This window comes from Vanrija pseudolonga, chromosome 3, assembly GCF_020906515.1.
Source record: "Vanrija pseudolonga chromosome 3, complete sequence".
In the NCBI taxonomy this organism is placed as follows: Eukaryota; Fungi; Basidiomycota; class Tremellomycetes; order Trichosporonales; family Trichosporonaceae; genus Vanrija; species Vanrija pseudolonga.
Genome location: NC_085851.1, coordinates 1,329,858 through 1,350,928, shown reverse-complemented (window position 1 = coordinate 1,350,928; position 21,071 = coordinate 1,329,858). Strand labels below are relative to the sequence as shown.

Here is a 21,071-nt window from a genome sequence, read left to right as displayed (position 1 = left end):
ACTGACCCACACTTGACAAACGTGTGTACGCATGGTCGCGTGACACTGCGCCAGACGCCATGACGTCAAGCGCGCCGGCAGTTCAACCGCTGCCACCCGCCTCGAACCGACTGCTCCACCTCACCTCACCTCACCCCCTGACGTGAAGAGGCGGCAGGCGGCACAGATTAAACCAAACTCTAACAGGCCCCAAAGAAGCGTACGTACAGCTGCGGCCGGCCGACGAGCCCGAAGTGAGCAGGCGGGCGCTGTGAGTGGGCAGTGCGTGATGAGGACGGCGTGGGCAGTGAAGTGTGTGAGGAGGACGTCGTGCGCGCCGGCGCGGCCGCGGCCCAGTTCCTAGGGATTAATATCTAGGCTGGCACTCACTTCCAATGGCAATCAGTGATTGTGGAGCTCGTCCGGCTAGCCTCGCGCTATCGTACGTAGCACGAAGGACGTCATGGTGCCGCATGCTGCCGCTGGCGAGAGCCGCTTGCTGGGATGGCTGAGACAGGCGCAGAGAGCCGCTGAGCCCGGCTCACTGAACGCTCGACCCGGACGCGGTACAGCGACCAGTGAGCTCCCAGTCCAGCCAGAGCGAGGACGAGCGAGCGAGCGAGCGACGCTCTTCTTCCTCCCGCACACTCTCTACCTGTACCCGCTGCCCCAGACACGACACGACAACCCCGTCCTCCTCGTCAAGTCGGCGCCCCGCGCGGCGTTAGACACTTCCGCAACATCCCCAGCGCACGCAGACACACTTGGCATGATGACAAAGGCCGCACTGAGTTGAGCGGGGCGTCGCCCACCCTCTGGGCATCAGCGGCTTTCTACGGGCGTAGAGGCTCACAGTGGGCCCAGTGCCCAGCACGTCTGGCCAGCCTCCGCCCATCGTCCGCGCCGCCGTACTGCTACGGCCTTGGCGCCCCCACGCCGCGGCAACCAACGCTCGTAACCGAAGCTGCTGAGCTTAGCTCCCTGCATAGCGGCATCGGCGTGTGTGCGGCAGCGGCGCGGGCCTCCCTCCGAGAGGGCCGAGTGAGTGAGCGAGCACGACCCACCCCACTCCGCCAGGCACTGCCCAAGCGAGATGTGGCAGGAGCCCCACTGTTCAGCTGTGTCTTGGCGCGGTTGTCCGGCACTTCTGGCACATCTGGCACATCTATCCGCTGAGCCGCTGTGTTGAGGTCGCGTCTGTCTGTGCGCGACACCCTTATCAGTGCGGGGTCGGCACTCGGGGCGACCTCTTCTTCCCCAGACACAACGACGACACAATGGTCAAGTGCAGCCCCATCCTCTCGGCTCTGGCGGGCGTCTACTCGCTCCTCAACACGACGTCGTGAGTGTGTGGTATGTGTGCGGCGCTCACACCGCAGGCAGCACAACGGCGAGCCGATCCCCGACCGCGCGTACGGCGCCGCGCCGGTTGGCCTGCTCATGTACACGAAAAGCGGGTTCATGAGCGCGACCATCAGCGCGACCGAGCCCGAGTTCCGGCCGATGAACCTGACCTTTCCGTTCACCGACGACCAGTCGGACCACGACTGGGCGCTGGCGGGCAAGCACTCGATCGGGTACGCGGGCCACCTGTCCATCTCGAACGCGTTCCCGGCGTCCAAGACGCGCGGCCAGCTCATCCACGGCCCCCTCATCGCCGCCAACGTGCCCCGCTGGGTGGGCACCAAGCAGATCCGCAACTACACTGTCCATCGCGAGGGCAACCGCACCCTCCTGCAGATCGACTCGCAGCGCGACGGCGGGTATACCGGCCAGCTGTGGTGGCTCAAGCTGGACTAGGGGGTGTGAGCGGCGTAGAGGGAGAGGTAGAAGATTCAAAGATGCAGGTTAATGGCAACGACAGCATCGCGTCCTACGTAACGTGTGACGCCCGCCCGACGAAGCGTCAAAGTCGCGTGTTGAGCCGCAACGACGCACAGGTTAGCTTCCCGAGCGCTCGTGTCAGCTCGTCCACCCTTTAACCGCACCGAGCGTCATCTTATCAGTACCCCGACCCGCCGCCCAGACCCAGCGCCACCCCCACCACCCGCCCCGCAACCAACCCTATTAGTTTCATGCCTAACTACGTGTCGTGTCTGTACGTGTGCGGGTTCGTGTCTCGTCCGTGGCGTTCCCTCTTACTTGAGGAACTTGGAGGCGAGGCCGATGAGCTGGCCGGCACCGCCGCCGCCACCACCACCGCCGAGGGCCTTGTAGTCGTCAGCTGAGGGTCTCTGGTGGCCTACTCCACGCGCTGCACTCACGCCCTGGATCTGGTTCTGGACAAGGAGCTTCATGACGGTCTCACCGGCCGAGTTCATGACGTCCTGCTTGTTGCCGCTGGCGGCTCCGCCCGACTTGTCGAAGAGCTGCAGGGGTGGTTAGCGCGTGCTCGCAGAGACGCACCGCAGCTGCGTGCCGCTCATGCTGCCACCGTCACTCACCTTGGCAGCCTCCGACATGGCCATGCCGAGGAGCTTCTCAATCATGCTGCCACCGCCCGACTGCTGCTGCTGGCCGCCCGAGGCGAACGACTTGAAGGCCTGGATAGCGGCGGCCGAGCCCATGGCCGAGGCCGAGAGGCCGGCGGCGTTGCCCTGGTTGTAGGCCTGGTCGTGGTCCTTCTGGACGGCCTGCTCGTTGATCTGGGCGTCGGGGCCGACGTTCTGAGCCTTGCCGAGAGCGGTGCCGATCATGCCCGAGAGGGCATCACCGTTGCCGTGCTGCTGGTTGGCACCCGAGATGAGCGAGCCGAGGTTGACTGGAGTGGAGTGTGAGTGGCGAGGTCGTCGACAGAGCATGCATGTACTTACAGCCACCACCGCCGCCACCGCCGCCGCCGAGGGCACCAGCGGCAAGGCCGGCGAGAGCACCAGCGTTGACTAATTGTTAGCGTTGGCTGGAGGAAGGTGCTATCATGCGACACTCACGGCCGCCACCACCCTGCTGCTGCTGGCCACCACCGCCGCCGAGGGCGCTACCGGCGAGACCGGCAAGGGCGCCGATGTTGACTGAGGTGTCAGTGATGAGACATGGACCATGTCTCGCCATCATCACTCACGGCCGCCACCGTTGCCACCCTGCTGCTGCTGCTGCTGCTGGCCCTCCTGCTGCTGCTGGCCGTTGTTCTGCTGCTGGCCCTGGCCGGAGACTAAGGATGTGAGCTGTCGCACTACGGTGTAGACGTACGCTGCTGCGAGGCAAAGTTGACGATAGAGTCCATTTTTTAGATTGTTGTGAGGAAGGTGAGGTGGTGAGTGATAAAGGAAGACGAGGGGGTGTTGTGCACGCTCGAGTTTTATGAAGCGTTAATGAGATTGTCCCGCGGGACGTGGTGGTGCCGCCGCAGTAACCAGCGAGCCAGGGGCAGGGTGCGATGCTGCGTGCATGGCCAAGGAAGGAAGGGGGCGGTCTGCCGTCGCAGCGTCACGTCCATCTCGGTCGGCCACAAACCATGCCAGCCAGCCAGGCGCGTCATTTGGCTGCCCCTCTGCGCGCCCTCTTGGCGGGCTGCGGTCGGTTGCTTCGAGTTTCACCCAGCCAGTCAGGACGTGCCGTTACCCCCGTGCTAGACTCCCATTACTCGGTTATGCGCCCTTCGCTCGATCATATTGTCACGACGGCAACAGATGGTAAAGGGGCAACAGTAGCGAGCCTAATCGCAGTAAGGACATAGGGGTAAAGATGACTGGCCGTATAGGGGCAAAAGGAAGCTTGGTCGCGATGCACGTCGTCTGTCCAAGCGACGCAGCAGCTCGTGTGGCCCGGCGCAGCGCGTCATTGCCAGAGCCAGCCAGTCAGCCAGCCTGGTCGGAACGGAGTCTGGCGACTACTGCGCCCCCTTCCCTCAAGATTTGGGACACGCCCACACCAGAAGTGCAGAATGGGCGGGTCTTGTGGCCTGCCTGCAGGTGACTCTACGCCCCCTCCGTCCCCCCCTGCCCACCAACTGCGTCCTCCCGCAGGTCGCCTGCTGCTTGCCCCCTTGCCACATACCTCCGCTCGGCACAAGTTTTGGCAGGACCAGGACCAGAAAAAGATCCTACAGGAGTCGGCGTCAAAGGGTTTCAGACGCGACGCGCGCGTGCCGGACAGTGCGGCGGCGTGCGACTGGCTGGGCTGACTCGGGAGCCAGGAATGGTTCCGTTGAACTGGGCCAGCGTGCAGCCAGATGTGCCGCGACGAGTATTAGGAAAACTGGACCTAAAACCGAATACAAAGGGCCAGAGAGGGCCACCGATTTTCCTAACAACGCCACTTTGACCGCGTCTTGTGCTATTTAGCTGGAATAATTTGGTGGGCCACGTGGATTTCCCTGAACTTGTGGCGGGGCGCCAGGAAATCAACAAGCACAACTGAAGCGACATGTCAGTCGCGTCGAAAGGTGATGCCATGCAGTCCAGGCTGGGATACCAAAAGTGGTAGCTTCCAAGCAGCAAGCATCACTCAAAGAACAACAACCACTCATCACCACTCACCACCACCTGCATACTACTCTCATCCTCCTTAATACACTTGCACGCAGAGTCGCTGTCTTGCCACTCTTGCTGCATCGCGCATCCTTAATCCAAGCCCTTCCCCCCCGCTCGGGCGCCTCCTCCCCCTCCCCACCCATTGTCCTGTTCAGCCGCCGCCGTGGCGAGAATATACAACCGCCGCCCCGACGAGGTGCGACGACACCAAGCCTCAGGGGCTTTAGAGAGCACCAACACAACACGCTCAACACAACTCCTGAATCCAAGCCTCCGGTTTCTCGACGCACCAAGCATCAAGTCTCGCTCTCTCTCACTCTACACTTTGCTCATCATCCAACCTTGCATCACCACCACCTAATACAACACAAGCACGTCGCGTCGCTCCCACCGCCCGACTTGACCACACTGCGCGAGTGCTCTCCAGTTCCTGTTTACCCGCAATGGCCAGCGGCATCCCCGTAAGTGTCAGACGTTAACTTTAAGGGCGTGTTGTCGTCAGACAACGAGTGGGGGGGAAGCGTGTTTGGGAACGCGGTGTCGTGGGCAACCAACCCACACACGGCGTTGCCATCACGATGAGCAGTGCCAAGCTGCGGCGTCGGCGTGTGTGTGTATACGCTCGTATCTGTGCCAGAGAATGGATGCGCGCGCGGGGGGCGGTCCTTGCACGCGCGCAACCCAACACACACCGAACCAACCGCCGCCGTGACTGTCTTCCTTTTGGCATTGGCTTTTGGTGTCGCTCGTCGTCGCTCAACCTTTTCCTTCCATTCCCTCTGTTTCACGCTCCGCACTCCGCACAGACCCACCCACCCACCACCACCACCATTTGCTGACCACTGGTGTTTGCACCCGCAGACCCGTCGCGCTACCCGTCGCGTTGATGAGAATGCCCCTCCGGCCCAAAACACCATAGCCACCCGTACTCGTTCAGCAGGCGCCGCCGCGACAAGCAGTGCACCATCAACAGCAACCTCGATCCCCGTCATGAAGCGCACAAGCTCGACCCTCGCCGGAAGTGCGCCTTCCTCGCGCAACAACGCCGCCGACGGCAAGCCCTCCTCATCAGCAGTCGACGGCAAGGCGCAAGCCGGCAAGCTGGCCACCAAGCGCCGCGCTGCCCTTGGTGAACTGCCCCTTGCATCGGACAATGGACCAAAGGAGGGTCTCAAGGGCAAGGCTCCTGCAGGCGCCGAGCGTCGTCCCCTCGGAACTACCCAGTCGCAACAGCCTCTCCGCGCTACTCGGGGATCACAGCCTTCGGTCACAGACGCAAAGGCTCTTGACAGCAAGACTGCCGCTACCAAGCGCAAGGTCGGCACTACCTCTACCACCACGCGCCGTGGCCCATTATCACGAACCCACTCCAACGCGTCCCTCGAAACAGCATCCACTTCCACCTCAACCTCTACCCACACCGCCCGTCGTGTCCTCAAGGCGACTGCCTCGCTTCCAGAAGTCGGCCAGCCCGCGCCCAAGCGGCTACGCGCATCATCTGGAACACCAGAAGATGTGTTTGGCCCAACCCACTACGATGAGGACAACAAGGAGTTTGAGCTTGCCACCGTCCGCCTCAGCCCCAAGCGCAAGGCAAAGGACGCGGGGTGGACCGACCTCGACGCCGAGGACGAGGGCGACCCGAGCATGGTCAGCGAGTATGTCGTCGACGCCTTCAAGTACATGATGGAGATTGAGGTGGGTTCTTTTTGGCTGTGCATCGCTAACTCGAGCAGAAGAACACGATGGCCAACCCCGACTACATGGACCAGCAGGACGAGCTGCAGTGGAAGATGCGCGCGATTCTCATCGACTGGATCATCGAGGTCCACTCCAAGTTCCGCCTACTTCCCGAGACGCTCCTCATTGCGACCAACCTCATCGACCGCTTCCTCTCAGTGAGGCTAGTCTCCCTGGTCAAGTTCCAGCTCGTCGGCTTGACCGCCCTCTTCGTCGCCGCAAAGTACGAGGAAGTCATCTGCCCTTCCATCACCCACTTCCTTCACATGACCGACGGCGGTTACGAGGTCGACGAAATTTTGCGCGCCGAGCGATACCTTCTCTCCACCCTCGAGTTTGACCTGTCCTACCCCAACCCGCTTCACTTCCTCAGACGCGTTTCCAAGGCGGACGGCTACGATGTCCACGCCCGCACGGTCGCAAAGTTCTTCATTGAAATTTCGTGTGTCGAGCACCGATTGCTCCCCTACCCACCATCAATGCTCGCAGCAGGTGCCATGTGGCTCGCCCGCCTGTGCTTGGACCGCGGACCATGGCACGCCAACATGGTGCACTACTCTGGCTATTCGCAGGCCGAGGTCCTGCCCTGTGCCCAAGTCATGCTCGACTATGTGGTCAGCAAGTCGCTGGACACGTCTTCGGCCTTTTACAAGAAGTATGCCAGCAAGGTAAGCGGTGTCGTGGACAAATGGATGAGCCCCTGCTGACAACTCCCAAGAAACACCTCAAGGCCTCGGTCTTTGTCTGCGACTGGGCAATCCACCGCTGGCCCCAGTCTCACAAGGGCAACTCGCCCGAGCAGGGACGCGAGCTCGAGGCCGAGTTTGGCGACGACCTCCCTGCCCCTCCTCCTGTGACGCCATGAACAGTTCACCTCGCACCGACACACTCTCTCGCCAGCCAGCCATGTACACTGGCTTCAATACCATTCAGTTTCGTCTTTCAAGCCTCTCAACCATCCAAACATTAATGGAACAATTGCAATATACCACATCTACGGTATTCCTGTCTCGGGCCGTCCTGTTGCCCTCTGTTCCCTCTCCCCTCCTGCATTGCATGGTGCGGTGTTGGTCTCGTCGATGAGACGACTACAAGGCTCGTATGTTCATGTGCCACTTGATAACTAGATGCACCTTGTGCTATGTACGCGCCGGGGCGGGTCGGGGGGAGCAATGAGCGGGAAGGTGGCGTCGCGACACGGTCATGTTACCCAGCACATGACAGTCTTCCCGTCGGCGGCGTTGGCGGCGCCATGGCGCGCTGACGCGTCCGCAACCAAGTATTCACAGAAAACTGGGCTTCCATTCAGGCCGATGCTCGCGATGAGAGTCAAGTCATGATCGCCGCCACTGCCAAGCCAATGGCAGGACTGAAGGTAGGTGATAAGCTCCCGTATGACCTGCACCTAGTGAGCGCCACTGTTGACTAACAAACACTAGCCATGCTTGTTGCTTGCGTCATGCCGAGTGATGGTCTGCTGCACAAGTCGCCGACGGACAGCGGCCGATGCCACCCGGCGCACCCGGCGCCTTTGCCGTCAACCCAACGTGCCAGCGGCGTTGCGGGGCAGCAGAGCGGCCAACGCAAAGGGTGCCCGGCGCCGCAGTGGGGTGAGCCGGCGTCCGTGGCGCCTGTCCCTGGTGATATCCGCCAGGCCCTCTTCACCACCCTGAGGCACAGTGAGGCCGCGACGACCTGTTAGTGTGGTGTGGGTTTGTGGGATGAGGCTTTGTCTCGGACCAAGTGTATGGAGCATGTGTGTGTGTTTGTGTGGTGACTGCCGTGACTAGCCATTAGGTTGACTACAGTCTACGATCGCGTCGTGCGCACTACCTACCAGCTGTCGTACCCAATCTGTAGCACTGTGCCACTCGACGACGCACACGACCCCGGACACGACGACGACCACGACCACGACGACGGTGTTTGTCCGTCCTCCTCGTCAAGCAAGGGTGGCGGAGAGGGGAAGGGGCACTCGTCTGCCACCCTGCCGAGCCATACGTTTGTTTGCTCCACCTCTTGTTTACCTCTCTGTCTGATCAGGGCGACGGCGACGACACACACCACACACCCAAAGTTGTCAACAAGCTCAACTTCTGTCGGATGGTCAGAGTGTCAATGTTGTGATTGACTGGCTGCGTGCTCCAGCAAACCGAGCCTCGCCCACCGTCTCCCAACCTACAGCCGCACAATCAGTGCCTCATCTTTTCCGGGCGCACAGTGTTTATGGAGTGGTGTAGCATGTAGTAGCAGTGTAGCAGTGCACCCAGCAGTGCAGAGAGCAGTGACCAGCACAGAAGGTTGGCCTTGCCGGCACCTGAGGGCTTGCCGGGTTCAGGGTGTAAATGTCCAGGGTCTGGGCGCCGTTGCCGGCTGCTCTGAAACACTCAGTGTCAGGGAAACCGTCACAGCACCCAACGACGCGGGGAGAGACACTGCAGAGCGCGCGCGCGCGGGCCAAGACACCCAAGACACGACACGACGCGGTGCCCGCATCGGCCGCATCGTCGCCCATTTTGTCACCGCAGGAAAGACTTGTTTTGCTCCTTGCCTTGCTGGGCCTTGTTGACCGTCACGGCCGGCGCGCGATACAGAGCGAGGCGAGGGCCGAAAAGGACAAGGCGAGGGACGCCCGAGCCCGCCCGCCCGTCGACGCACAGACCCCAGTGTCATTCTCGGCGCCGCGCCGCGCGCCGTCTTGCGCCGTTGGAGCCATGTCGTAAACATTGACCCCAATACTGGCAACAAGGCAAGTCTGTCTGCCCATCACTCAACTTGGAAGCGGCTCTCCCCCTTCCTTCCCCCCCTGGCCCATCCGCATCTCACTTGCCTTGTTCTAGACCCATACCAACCTGCAAATAACGCTACGGCAGCACGCGTGAGCGGGCATTTCCACCCACAACCCGCATCAACATTCCAGCTGCCGCAACCTGTCCAGGCCCAGGGGAAAGGCCCTCCTTGCTCGACAGACAAGCATCACGACGACGACGACGACACGATCACGCACAAGAGCCCAGCAGCAGCAGCAGCAGCAGCAAGCAGCCCGCCCCGCCGTGCCCCCCGTTGTGCCGCCGATCCAGCCCGTTTCACTCGTTCATCTCGTCAAACCACTAATAGTTGTCGTGTCAACATTCATGCCGTGGTAGAGCAGAGCAGAGCAGCAGGTAGCATCACCACCAACACCACCACCACAAAAACGTTACATACCCCGGGACAAACGACCATCCCACCTCCTCCTCCGTCTCCGTCCCTCCGCAATGGCAGCTGGATCGACCCATTCCGTGCGGCCTTCCCGCTCTGAACGAGGCCTCTCCTCCATCTTTCGCAAAGCCGCACCAGCAACAGCGACGACAGCAAAAGACGAGGTCGACGACGACTGGGCAGCCGACGACTTGATATTCAACGAGTACCCCCACGGCGCACACCGCCCGTTCACGCGCTCGTCGTCCTTCCCTACGCAGCAGCGTCTCTCGACCATTCCGACCACGCCGACGACCGTCGCCGCCAGCCGAGCGGCCTCGCGCGCTGCCCAGGTCGAGTACGCCCCGCACCCTGGAGCCATGAGCGACCTGTGGCCCAGCCTCGACGAGATCACGAGCCATCACTCGCGCACGCCAAACTCGAAGAAGCGCGCCTCGACGCTGCCCACACCAACGGCCATGGCCCCAGGCATGTCGGGCCCGTCACCGTACGACAAGGGAGCCGCCGCGCTCGCCCAGTTCCAAGCCGGTCAGGCGGTCCCCAACCCCGCCAGATCGACAGCCTTACCATCGCCGCGACAGAGCATGTTGCCGTCACCTAGACAGAGCATGGTTCCTTCTCCTCTACAGAGCGTAGTTCCTCTTCCCAAGCAGCAGCACCTGCAGCAGGCCCCCGAGACGCCCCCACCCCAGCCTCAGGCGTTTGCAAACGGCTCTGTCCCTACCACCTCGCAGACCTTTGCAAACGGCTCGTCGCCCACCATGCCCGCCTCGCAGAGCTTTTCCAACGGTTGGGACATGAAGGCGTCACGCCGAGCACCACCTCCACCACTGCGTCTCCCGGTTCCTGCTTCACCGAGAAGGACTGTGAGCGGACCTGCACCTGCGACAGAACAACGCAGAGGCATAACTTTACACCACTCAGTGTCTCTTCCAACTGTTTGCCTGATACCACCCGATGGTGAGTTTGTTACCCCCTTGTCGGATTTGACCCTTTGGATGGGCATTTCGAGTTCCTGTCGTCTCAGGTACGGGGTGCTGACACTTGGCACCAGATGAACCTAGCGACGGTCCCATAACACTGTACCCACGAAAGTCGCAAGAATATAACAAGGCAATCGCGACTTCTCACACTCTACGCGACCCCCAAACACCACCACCACCACCACCACCGCCGACCCGCTCGCAAACAGAGCCAGCAGTGCCGACAACAAAGGTCGCCGCCGAGCCACTTGCCTCCACCAACCCGTCGCCCATGTCGCGTACCCCCGCTTCTGCTTCCGTCGTCACCCCGCCGCCGCCACAGACGCGCGAGGCCGCCACTACGCGTGCATCAGAGAAGCTGTCGACCTCGATCGACGCCGACACTGCGCGTTTCTCCACCTTCTCTGCAGAGTGGGAGCAGACTGTTGGTGATCTGCCAGACACGGCGCTCTACGACGCGATCGTTGACGGCAAACCCGACGCGTGGGTCGCGTTTGAGTCTGAGAGCCCCACCTCGGCTGTTTTCCCTGGCAACAACGCGTCGCCCCCGACGACCAACGCGTCAACACGGGCCGTCGTCGCGTCCACGCCGCCTCCCCCACCACCTGTTGTTCAGAAGCAGGCCGTTCCATCACAACCGTTGCAACGGACCCCGGTGCATGTCCAAAACACGCCGGTGGCTGTCCCGCTCCCACAGACGCAGATTCCGTCGGTCAATTCTGTCCCGTCCGTTGAGATTCTGGCCCAACAGCCGGAGTCGCGTCCAAACAACGCTACCAGAGATCCCACGTCCGTCACCAGTACGGCGCGCAACTCTGTGATTGGAGAGCTCGACCAGGCATTCCGTCTCGGTGCAGAGCCCAAGTTGCAAGGTCCTCCAGGCATGAGCGTGGGTGAAACTGCTGCCGTGGCAACCACCACTGTGGCGGCCGCTGGCGCGGTTACAGCCGCGGCTGCTTCTCGTCAGAGCCAGCAACCAAAGCCGACGCGTCCTGCCCTCCGCAACATCAGTGCTTCTGAAACTGCTCCTGCGACAGATGGCAAGCAGGACAAGAAGAAGCACCGCCGTTCTCTGTCGCTCTCTTCCCTCTTCTCCCGCAGCAAGCCCAACTTTGAGGAGCTGCCCCCGCCTCCCAAGATTGAGCCTCAGCATGTCAAGGCAACGGGGACCGACAAGCCCAAGGCGGAGAAGATGCCCTCGAAGCGCTTCTCCATGAAGGACCTCTTCGCCGCGTCCCAGGCGGATCCCGCGACTGGCAAGAAGGTCCGCCGTTCGCAGAGCAAGCCCGACTTACGCGCCGGCAAGCACTTTGACCACAAGGACGCGCCGCCTGTCCCTGCCATCCCGGATGGAGTGTCCAACTATGTGCCGGACGCGCTCGCGGCCCTGACCAAGAACGCCGGTGCTGCACCTGCCGCGCCTCCGTCTGCGCCCAACACGCGCGCGGACAGAGTCAGCACAAGCGCCACATCAGAGAAGCCTACCAAGAAGGACAAGCGCCAGAGCCACAGCCGTAGCTCGTCGCTCGGCCTCGGCAAGCGCATGAGCATTGGCAACCTCTTCAAGAAGTCGCGCGACCAGGAGGAGAACATCCCCGCCGTGCCATCGCTCCCAGAGGCCTGGGCCAGGCCACCCGCGCCTGGCATGCGCCCTTCGCAGAGCGTTACCGACTTACCCGCGACGCTGTCCAAGCCGATCCCCGCTCCCTCCCCCCTGGCTGCCAAGCGCTCCACCATGGCTGTGGCTCCAGGCCCGGGTATCGCGAGCACCATGCCTACCGGACCTGTCAAGCCAATCTCCTCCGCCACGGCGTCTGCCTTGGCCAACCTCCAGAGGCATCCAAACCCCTTCCCGACGCCGACGATGCAGATGCCGACGCCCACAATCAACAAGCGCGCCACGGTCGGCACCGTTCCGCTCTCGGACGGCACGCGCCAGAGGACCATGTCCGGCACTGGCAAGCCTTACCCCGTGCAGACCAGGATCCGCCCTCCCTCGGTAGACGGCTTATTAAACAAGGCCGCCATGTCGCCGACGACTGAGAAGCCGCCAGCGAATGTCGCGCTGCCTGCTGCTGTGGTGCCCGCCGAGAGGCCGCAGACTCCGATCAAGGGCCCATTACGCATCGCCAACCCTTCCAGCCCTTCGTCTGAGGGGAGCCCTGTGACCACTGAGCACGCTTTTGAGCAGACTGTCCCGCCCGCTGTCCAGGTCGCCCCTTCGGTGCCTGTGGCTGCGCCCGCTGCGGAGAAGCCTGTTCTCAAGGTCGAGACGTCTACCCCGGTGACGGAGAAGGCGACGCCGGCATCGGCAGAGAAGCCTGCTGTGGACCAGAACGCCTGGATCACGTCTCGCCCTCCCCCAAAGGATGAGAAGGCCTCGGCCGCGCGTGTGACCGCCGGTATTGCTGGTGCTGCAGCTGTTGCAGCCGCTACGACGGCTGGCGTTGTCGCTGCGCACAAGACCAACACGGCGCCCTCGGCACCCGCCACTGTTGACGCGAACGAGAACGCGACTGGTTCTCAGCCCGCCTCGACTGGTTCTCAGCCCGCCTCGCCCACCGACGGTGGCCTTGCCCACCTGGCCTTTGCTGCTGCGTTCGACCCTCCCGAGTCTGCTTTCAAGGCGCCCCCGCCCAGCACGAAACGGCTGTCGTCGCGCACAGTTGGCCTCGGCCTCCTGGGCTCGATCACCAACGTCAAGTCTGACCCCTCGGTCAAGCAGCCCGTGATCGCCGCGTACACCAAGGAGCAGCTGCTGCAGGAGCAACAGCTGAAGGAAAACGCAAAGCCAGCCGCCACCGTGACCCCAAAGCGATACACCTCCCCCCTGCCATCGCCCCTGTCTGAACTACCACCGGTGGCTGAAGCCCCAGTGAGTGAGGAGCCGGCCCTGGAAGTTCCGTCTTCGACCATCCCCAAGGCGGCCGGAGGACTCGGACGGGTTAACAGGAACAGCTCCATCCCAGCAGCGCTAGCCGCGACGGCGGCCCGGAGGCGATCCGAGTCGCCTGCTAGCCCGAGCCTCATTAGCCCTCCCTTGCCTACCGGGTCGACCATTGGCTCGCCAGGCATGGTGGCTGCCGCGACCATTGCGACTGCCACTGTTGCCACCGCCGCCACTGGCCGCAAGACGTCCCTCCCCGCATCTGCATCATCGTCCTCGCTCGCTTCCTCGCCTTCCATGCCCATGGTCGCCGTGGCTCGCGTGTCTCAGGACGACCTGACGACCATCACGATGAACAAGACCACGTCCCCAGTTTCCATCAAGCGCGTCTCCTTACCCACTGTGCCCGGCGGCTGGCCCATGTCTCCGCCAACCCACGCTGGCTCGGTTGACTCGAATTCATCGGCGTTCTTCACTCCTGTGGAGGAACGCAACGACCCGTTCCCCAATCCGCCGTACGCTCACAGCAACACGTCGTCGGCGTACATGCAGTCGAGCACGTCGTCGCGTGCCGACTCGCCTCTTGGCTTGGGACTCGACAACCTTACCCAGCAGACCGAGGAGATTGTCGCCGACTCGACCGAGACGACCCCCCGGGCCGCTACGCACAACGTTCCGCGCCCCGACTCGGGCATCACGTCGGCCTTTGCTGGGTTCGCCCGCCGCGAAGTTGGAACCGTCCCCCTCGGCGTGAGCGTCAACCGTGGCGCGGGAACTACTGCTGTTCTCCACAACCCTGTTGTTCGCCACTCAACCCCCACTCTGCTCGAGGACGCCGCCAACCGTGTCTCGGTTGGACCTGACCTTGCCCTTTGGGCCGCCGCGACTGGCAATGAGCACAGCATCCCCGAGGTCCTGCGCTCGAGCTCGCCCGAGCCGCTCATTGCCGACGACTCGACCGGCGAGTCGACCAACACGGCTACGCCCGAGAGCGTCTCTTCCCACGGCACCAACACGGATGACGGCGACGGTATCCCGTACACGCCGCGAACGCCCGAGTTGAGCACTCTGCCGCACGGCGTGTCACCAGCAACACCCTCCCCTGGTTCCTTTCCCGCTGCCACCGTCACGGTATCCGATACCCCCAGCAAGTATACCGCGTCGCGACGACCCTCGCGTGGGCCGTTCCGCCCCGCACACTACGACATGAGCACGACCGACGACGACGAGTCCTTTGACACGGCGCACGAGGGTATCATGTAGAGACTCCCTCCCTTCCTCCCTCCTCCTTGTACCCTGCACAGCGTGTTCTCAGCCAGTGTGGCTGGAGTCATCAACACCATTGTAATACTGCTATATTTTCTACCTTTTCATTCCACGGACTGGGTGGCCTCGCGCCCCCTACCACACCTCATCGGACAATAACGTGTCATAGATTCCACGACAAGAGCGAGGATGAGCCGATAGACCGAATGCATAATGACATGAGCCACTGCGGTTGTGACGGCACGTGTGTGGCACTTGAGACGCGTCGAGACGCGTCCAACCCGGTCCCTGCTAGTCGAAACAAACAACCCCCAGAGTGCTCACATTGGATGTGCACAACCTTGTTCATGCCACGCTACGCATTCCATTCTCGGAGCAGGGACTGACAGGGGGGCACGCGTGCACGCCGTTAATCAAAGCAGTGCAACAGCCGCGCACCTCGACGACCTCCCCCAACGCCCCAACACCCACTCAATGCAACAGTAAATGCATGTTTAGACTCTACAAAGGGTAATTGTCCAGAGGCGGCGGACCCGCCGTCTCGCGTATGGATGTGTGTATGTGCAATGGATGGTGCATTAGGCAGGGGAGGGAGGTGGGGGTGAACAAAGTGCACACAAATCGGTGCTCTAAGCCGCGAGCGAGAAGGCGAGGGCGCCGAACGCGGAGGCAGCCAGGGTGAAGGCAAGAGGAGCCGAGACAGCGTTGGCAGCCGACTTGGCGTTGTTGGAGGCCGCCTGGCCCGGCTGGCCCGACTGACCAGGCTGACCAGGCTGGCCACCAGCGCCGCCAGCACCGCCAGCACCACCTGCACCGCCAGCACCTCCGGCACCACCAGCACCGGCCGAAGCGGTAGCCGTCTCAATGACGACGTGCGGGGTCGGGGTGGTCGAGGTGGCCGTGGACGACGTGGTGTTGGTAGAGGTCGTCGAGGTGGTTCCAGGGTCGGTGACGTTGGCGGGCTGCGGGTCACCAAGACCAGGGACGGCAGCCGTCGGAATGGCAGTAGCCACCGTCGTCGACTGCGTGGCGGCGCCAGCGAGCTTGGCAAAGCCAACAGCCGGGGGCGAGTAGCGGAACACGGTGTACGTGTTCTTGAGGGCCGTGGCACCGACAATCCACTGCACAGGCGAGTTGCTCGACAGGGTCTGCTGGAAAATGGCACCAGTGCAGAAGCTCTTGTCGCTCGAGTAGCGGCCGAGGTTGAAGTCACCGTCGCCAATCTGGACGGGGAAGCCGCCAAAGTTGAGCTGGATGTTGACCGAGGTCGTGCAGGGGTACTCGTAGTAGTTGGCGTAGTTGCCCGTCATCTGGCGAGAGCCGGGAATGGCAGCGTAGATGTTCTTGACAACGTCGGCGGGGCCACCGATCAAGGTGGTGCCAGTGTCGATGGCGGCATTGTTCGAGCCGCTGAGCGAGATCTGCTGGCCCTGCACCGTGATCTGGCTCATGGGGATCTGCCAGTACTGAGGGTTGGAGCCAACGTCAACGTAGGTGACATCGCCAGTGTAGAGCGAAGAGTCGAGGTAGCCAAAGTTGGCGACACCACCGTCAGACTCGACATTGTTGGCGCCCGCCACATCACGCCAGCGCTTGAGGTAGAAGGCGAAGAGCTTGTCCTGCCACGCGCTGGACTGGGCAAGCGTAGCCCAGAAGGGCGACGCCTTGGAGTAGGAGAGCGCCTGCCAGCTGAGACCCATGATGCCGCTCGTCGCGTCGCCAATGAGGGCGGCCGAGTGCTTGGACACGACGGCAAAGGTCTGAGACGCGACCTTGTAGCCGGCCATCGAGACCGTGTCCTGAGCGAGGGTGCCCGAGGCGTCGCCCGAGCCATAGCTAATGCTGAACGAAGCGTTGAGGTTGTTGAACGTGCTCGACTTGGAAGAGTCAAACTTGTTGCTGTTGCAAGAGTCGCACGACGACGAGCCGACCCAGAGATCCGACGAGCCCGTGTCGAGGATAAGCTGGAAGTCTTGAGGCGGAGTACCAATGCTCACGTCGCCAGAGTACGACGCATCGAGGTTGTTGTTCCTGGCAATGTCAGGACGTGTCGGGAGTACGACGACGGCGACGAGCCGCACTAAGACTTACTGGAGGGACACGGCGCCGTTAGACTGGCGCTTCGCGTGAGCGTGGACAAGGTCGCGGAGCTCGTGGGCATTGTCGGCGCCGTAGCGATGGGCGACGAAAGCCTGCGCCGCGAGCAGGTCGAGCGGGTTGCCCTGCTTGCCGTCACGCTTCTGGCGCTCGCGCTTCGCGGCGCCGGGCGGAAGGTGGAGGGGGAGGGCGAAGCCCTGGATAGCGCTCTTGACGGAGTCGGTCGGGGGCTTTGCCGCAGGCGACTGAGGACGAGCGATGGCGAACGGGTCGGGCTCGGGGACGGGGCTGGCAAGGACGCCAGTCGCGAGGAGGGGAAGGAGGGAGAGGAGGGGGGCGAGGGCCACCATCTTGATTGCAGCAAATCTAACAGCCACACGGGGTGGGTGGTTTTGGACGAGTCTATAAGAACCGTGTCAGCACACGGTTTCTGGTGCGAGCAAGAGCGAGCATGAATGGTTCTTGGGGGAGCAAGGACTAAGGGACAGAGGGGAGTAGTGTGTGTGTGTGGTGGTGGTGAACCTCGTCGTCGTGGTCGTCGAGGTGGAAATCACCCGTCGGCATGGCCGTTGGCCGAGCTGCGCTGCGCGTGTTACGTACCTAAAGTGTAAACGGTAAACGAGTGTGGGGTCGGCGCTGGTCTGGTCGACAACAAACGCCAGAAGTTGGACAGAGACGAGAGGACGGGACGACGATGGTATTACTGCTTGCAGTGTCAGTGAGTGGTCGGTGTGCGTGGGGGAGTGCACGGGCTGGCGGTCGTGGCTCGGCCCCCCGCCCTGTGACGACGACGACGTCGACTACGAGGGCGCGCGCTGGGCGGAGGCCTTTGACGACGTCGAGTGGCTGGCGCTCGCTCGCGCTCAGACGTACGGGTTCAACAACTAGGCCGGTGGGGGGGGCAGGGGAGACCGGCTCTATGCAATTGAGTTGGTGTGTGCGAGGTTGAAGATGATACAAGGTCGTTGAGGTGCAGATGTGTGTGTGTGTATATAGTTGTGTTTTCTTGCCAAGGTTTGGTGGTTGGCTCCAGGCCCGGGTGTGCACTGAATGGGCAACTAGCTGCTGCTTGTGCTGCTGCTTCACGACGACGAAGGCCGTGGCGACGACGGCTGCTGCTGCTGCTGGGCTAGCTTGACGACAAGGACAAGGCAGGCGCGACACAGTCTCCTGGCACATCCCGTACATCGCAACTAGCGTCATGGCATGGTCTGGGCTGGGCTTGGGCTCGGCGTGCCATGGGGCAACCAGGGAGCAAAGGCAGGGCAGCAAGGGTTTACAACACAAAGGGGTGCGTGTCGGGGACGACGGGCGTGAGCCTCTACAGATGGTGGGAGGGCCCGATCTGCGCCGCAATGCAGGGTGGGTTAAGCCAATTCACAGTTCTGCTGCGTCAACGTGCGACGCGCGGGAATAGTGCCCACGGCGCAGGCCTTGAATGGCTGCTGCAGTCCTTGCTTGTCCCGATCGTCTCAGCCGCCGACTAGAGTCGTGTCCTGTGGGATGACCGACAAGTCGACTGGCTTCGCTTGGCAGCACAAGCGTGGTCCTGCCTGTGCTGCCTGTGCTGCCTGTGCTGCTGCACACTGTCACGTCGAAAGGGTGAAGGGGTGGGGCGTTTCGGCCTGAAACGTGCCGACATCCAAATCAACCTCGCAGCTCGCGCACCGCACGCAGCAGCAACTCCTGTGCATGGTCTGCGCTCTGCTGTACCCCCTCCAGGCCTCCAGGGGCCAGCAAAGTCTGACAGAAACCCAACGCTTATCCCACTTTGGACCAGATCCTCCCTGCCTGCCTGCACGACACCGCCTGCCCCAACCAAACCTCGCCGTGCGTGTGCACAAACGAGGCCTTGAGCGAGACGCGACGCGACCTCCAGGCACAGCGTGATACGGCATCCGGCTTAGACCCGAGGAATAATAACCAGCCAGAGATGGCAGATGGCGGCTTATGTGGGCGGCAGGCTAAGCCGGCGGCAGCAGCGTCGCTTGGCCCCAAGCCTTGGCGGTGAGCATGGCAGCCATGGCATGCACGCGGCGCAGCGCGCAGCACATGGCACCGCCACGACTATTTTGGACGGGCCGGGGTATGGTATGTGGGTGCCGACGAGAGAGGAAGGAGCGGAGCTAGCGGAGACGAGGTGTGAGGTGCGAGGCGCGCGCGCCTGATGGGCTGCGCGTGCAAGGTGGTGCAGGGCCGGCGAGCTGCCGCCGTCACGCCGCTGCTGTCGGATGCGCGCCGGATCCTAGTAGTTGGTGTCTCGGCCAAGGCCGCGCAAAGCGTGCAAAGCACACCGAGTAGCACTAGATGGTCGATCTTGGGCGGACCAAGACATGCGGCAGCGTGCACGCTTGTAGATCACCGACGGATCACCACCTCACTGGTGCATCGACGACCTCACTGGTGCATCGACGGATCTACAAAGCCGCGATAGCACCTCCTGACGTGGTCACGTCTGACAGTGGACGCGGCGCGGAACGCGCGGCGGATCGTCGCCAGTTCGTCCGTTGACTCGACCTGCGTCGAACGCGCCGACCGCGGCGACTCGTAGACTGACTTCCGACGAGGGGAGGGAGCTCGAGCCGCGCCGCACCTCCGCCGGCATGCAGCGCGCCGCAGCAAAGCCTGTCTAATCATCAATGGGCGTGCCAGCAACCTTCTCGAAGCGGATGTCGTTGCTCCTCGCCGTGCTGTGGTCGCTGCCGCAGCGTAGTTGCTCGGGAGGAACAAGGTGGCCGTTCTGGGCTACCGACGCGTCACAGTACGTGCGCTGACCCACCGACACGCCAGCTGCCCCGTCCTTCCTGCGAGATTAGCCCGCTTCATAAGTAGCGCAACACGGTCGGCCGAGACGTCGAAGTGTCGTCCATTGACTCGAGAGCCTCGGTCACACTCCCCATAGCCTTCCTTGGCAGGCATCCCTGCCAACAGATGCCTCTGCTGGCTACCCTTCGAGCCTTGGTAAGGCGTCGGCACCGAGCGAGCTTGGGCCTTGGCGGCGTGTCTGCTCGCGACGTCGCGCGGTCGAGATGGGCCAGAGCCGCGAGCTGCCACGGAGATGATCTCAGTCGTCGAGGCGGTAGATGTGGATGGGTGATGCCCTGTTCTCGACGGACGCCAAGGGCTCGGAGCGCCCTGCTCTTCTCTCGTCGCGAGGCGATTCCGTCTTGGTTTGAGCATTCGTGCAGACGAAGGTTCAGCGCTATCGTGCGCCAACGCGTGCCGGCGGCTGACTGCCAGCAACTCCTGCACAGCTCAGGGGATGGAGGTGAGTGAGCTCCGGGCGGGCGTCAGTAGAGTCACATCCGTGAGTGGTTTCCGGGCCACACGCTTCCGTGACCACGACGGACGTATGGGGCGGTGGAGAGGCGTCGTCGTTCCGCCAGCAGCTTGAGTGCCCGCAACGCGCTCGGCCAAGTGCCACGCACCGACGTCGAGCTCCCTCCGTGCACCAGATGCAGCTGGCAGAGGTGGGGGGTTCAGTAGACTCCGGCAGACTGGCATGCTCTCTGACGAGCGCTTCTCGTCCCGGTGGGGAGGGAGGAGGTAGGGCATTGTGGTTGACTTGGCGCCGTGGTGACACACCCGGGGTGGCTGCTTGACGCACGTCCTTCTTCTCGTGTCGACTTGCGTCAGAGTTGAGTTTGGGAGAGACGGCTGCACGCCAGTTGTGCTCGGCAGCTAAACTCCCCATTCCCCTCTCCTCCCCGAGCCACAGCGCCACGACGCCGACGGCTGGCGCAGGTCGCGCGAGCCGGACTCGGTGATTCTGAGCCTTGCGGTCCGATCAGTCGTCAGCTCCCCGACATCCCCACCTCCGCTCGTGCCCCACTCCCCCATCGCGCCAACGCCCCATGGCCCTCGCGACGCCGATCCCCGCCGGAGCGATGCAATACATGATGGACTGGACTCGGCCTAGTGGTGCTGCTGCTGCTCGATCTGCTTGACGATGTAGAACGACGTGTCGAGGAAGCGGTCGACGCAGTTCTCGAGGCACGAAGCTTCGGACCTTGGGGGGTGGTGTCAGCGGTGCAGCGTGGGGAGGGATAGTAGCTCAACAGGCAGGCAGGCCGAGGACGTACTTGGAGAACTTGGAGCTGATGCCGCCGGTGATGCAGCTGAGGGTAAGCAGAGTCCGTTACGCCGACGCACGTCTTCCAACCTGCGCAGCGGGTCAGCGACGTCACGCCACATCAGCACAGCAGAGTCCACCTACACCTGTCAGTGAGCTCGTGGACCGAGGCCTGGATCTTGGCCTTGGTCTGCCTCCGGGGTCAGCAAAGTCGCGCGGGCAGAGGGGACATACTCCTGCTCGATGAAGTCGCGGAGCTCGGCCTGGGCGGTCAGCGGGGCGCAAGGGGGCAAGAACAGCGAGGGGCACATACCTGGGTCGCGGCGTCGAACTGGGGGATCTGGGGCTGCGACATTTTGTTGTTTTTGTGTGTT

At 62.7% G+C, this 21,071-nt stretch overlaps 7 protein-coding genes across 7 annotated transcripts; 4 read left to right on the top strand and 3 right to left on the bottom strand.

The window, feature by feature from the left end:
• Positions 1-1,256: 1,256 nt before the first annotated feature.
• On the top strand, positions 1,257-1,779 carry LOC62_03G004087 (uncharacterized protein; the record flags this gene model as incomplete). Its single annotated transcript, XM_062770610.1, has 2 exons — positions 1,257-1,321; positions 1,359-1,779. 2 exons carry the CDS (start codon positions 1,257-1,259, stop codon positions 1,777-1,779), a joined length of 486 nt encoding a protein of 161 aa, XP_062626594.1.
• A 338-nt stretch (positions 1,780-2,117) lies between these two features.
• Positions 2,118-3,202, bottom strand: LOC62_03G004086 (uncharacterized protein; the record flags this gene model as incomplete). The annotated part of the gene is made up of 6 exons (XM_062770609.1): positions 2,118-2,213; positions 2,244-2,348; positions 2,424-2,740; positions 2,910-2,990; positions 3,041-3,130; positions 3,169-3,202. The coding sequence occupies 6 exons, from the start codon at positions 3,200-3,202 to the stop codon at positions 2,118-2,120; spliced, it is 723 nt and encodes a 240-aa protein (XP_062626593.1).
• A 1,268-nt stretch (positions 3,203-4,470) lies between these two features.
• On the top strand, positions 4,471-7,321 carry cdc13_0 (G2/mitotic-specific cyclin cdc13). The gene is made up of 4 exons (XM_062770608.1): positions 4,471-4,912; positions 5,313-6,149; positions 6,188-6,859; positions 6,910-7,321. The coding sequence occupies exons 1-4, from the start codon at positions 4,895-4,897 to the stop codon at positions 7,054-7,056; spliced, it is 1,674 nt and encodes a 557-aa protein (XP_062626592.1). The 5' UTR covers positions 4,471-4,894; the 3' UTR covers positions 7,057-7,321.
• Positions 7,322-9,448: 2,127 nt separating this feature from the next.
• On the top strand, positions 9,449-10,301 carry LOC62_03G004084 (uncharacterized protein; the record flags this gene model as incomplete). The annotated part of the gene is made up of 2 exons (XM_062770607.1): positions 9,449-10,258; positions 10,284-10,301. The coding sequence occupies 2 exons, from the start codon at positions 9,449-9,451 to the stop codon at positions 10,299-10,301; spliced, it is 828 nt and encodes a 275-aa protein (XP_062626591.1).
• A 345-nt stretch (positions 10,302-10,646) lies between these two features.
• LOC62_03G004083 (uncharacterized protein) lies at positions 10,647-14,525 on the top strand (the record flags this gene model as incomplete). Its single annotated transcript, XM_062770606.1, has 1 exon — positions 10,647-14,525. The coding sequence occupies one exon, from the start codon at positions 10,647-10,649 to the stop codon at positions 14,523-14,525; it is 3,879 nt and encodes a 1,292-aa protein (XP_062626590.1).
• A 490-nt stretch (positions 14,526-15,015) lies between these two features.
• Positions 15,016-17,659, bottom strand: Ctsd (Cathepsin D). Its single transcript, XM_062770605.1, has 4 exons — positions 17,499-17,659; positions 17,226-17,328; positions 16,620-17,027; positions 15,016-16,559 (listed from the first exon to the last, which is right to left on the bottom strand). The coding sequence occupies exons 3-4, from the start codon at positions 16,973-16,975 to the stop codon at positions 15,158-15,160; spliced, it is 1,758 nt and encodes a 585-aa protein (XP_062626589.1). The 5' UTR covers positions 16,976-17,027; positions 17,226-17,328; positions 17,499-17,659; the 3' UTR covers positions 15,016-15,157.
• A 2,845-nt stretch (positions 17,660-20,504) lies between these two features.
• On the bottom strand, positions 20,505-21,067 carry TIM8 (Mitochondrial import inner membrane translocase subunit TIM8). Its single transcript, XM_062770604.1, has 6 exons — positions 21,011-21,067; positions 20,932-20,960; positions 20,842-20,891; positions 20,778-20,787; positions 20,708-20,743; positions 20,505-20,634 (listed from the first exon to the last, which is right to left on the bottom strand). The coding sequence occupies exons 1-6, from the start codon at positions 21,050-21,052 to the stop codon at positions 20,541-20,543; spliced, it is 261 nt and encodes an 86-aa protein (XP_062626588.1). The 5' UTR covers positions 21,053-21,067; the 3' UTR covers positions 20,505-20,540.
• Between the last annotated feature and the right edge of the window lie 4 nt (positions 21,068-21,071).

Coding starts and splice junctions, on each gene's coding strand:
- cdc13_0 (XM_062770608.1), top strand. Junction 6,150..6,187: donor AGTACATGATGGAGATTGAG/GTGGGTTCTTTT, acceptor TAACTCGAGCAG/AAGAACACGATGGCCAACCC. Junction 6,860..6,909: donor ACAAGAAGTATGCCAGCAAG/GTAAGCGGTGTC, acceptor ACAACTCCCAAG/AAACACCTCAAGGCCTCGGT.
- Ctsd (XM_062770605.1), bottom strand. CDS start 16,975: ATGGTGGCCCTCGCCCCCCTCCTCTCCCTCCTTCCCCTCCTCGCGACT. Junction 16,560..16,619: donor AACGGCGCCGTGTCCCTCCA/GTAAGTCTTAGT, acceptor TGACATTGCCAG/GAACAACAACCTCGATGCGT.
- TIM8 (XM_062770604.1), bottom strand. CDS start 21,052: ATGTCGCAGCCCCAGATCCCCCAGTTCGACGCCGCGACCCAG. Junction 20,961..21,010: donor AGTTCGACGCCGCGACCCAG/GTATGTGCCCCT, acceptor CTGACCGCCCAG/GCCGAGCTCCGCGACTTCAT. Junction 20,892..20,931: donor CGCGACTTCATCGAGCAGGA/GTATGTCCCCTC, acceptor CTGACCCCGGAG/GCAGACCAAGGCCAAGATCC.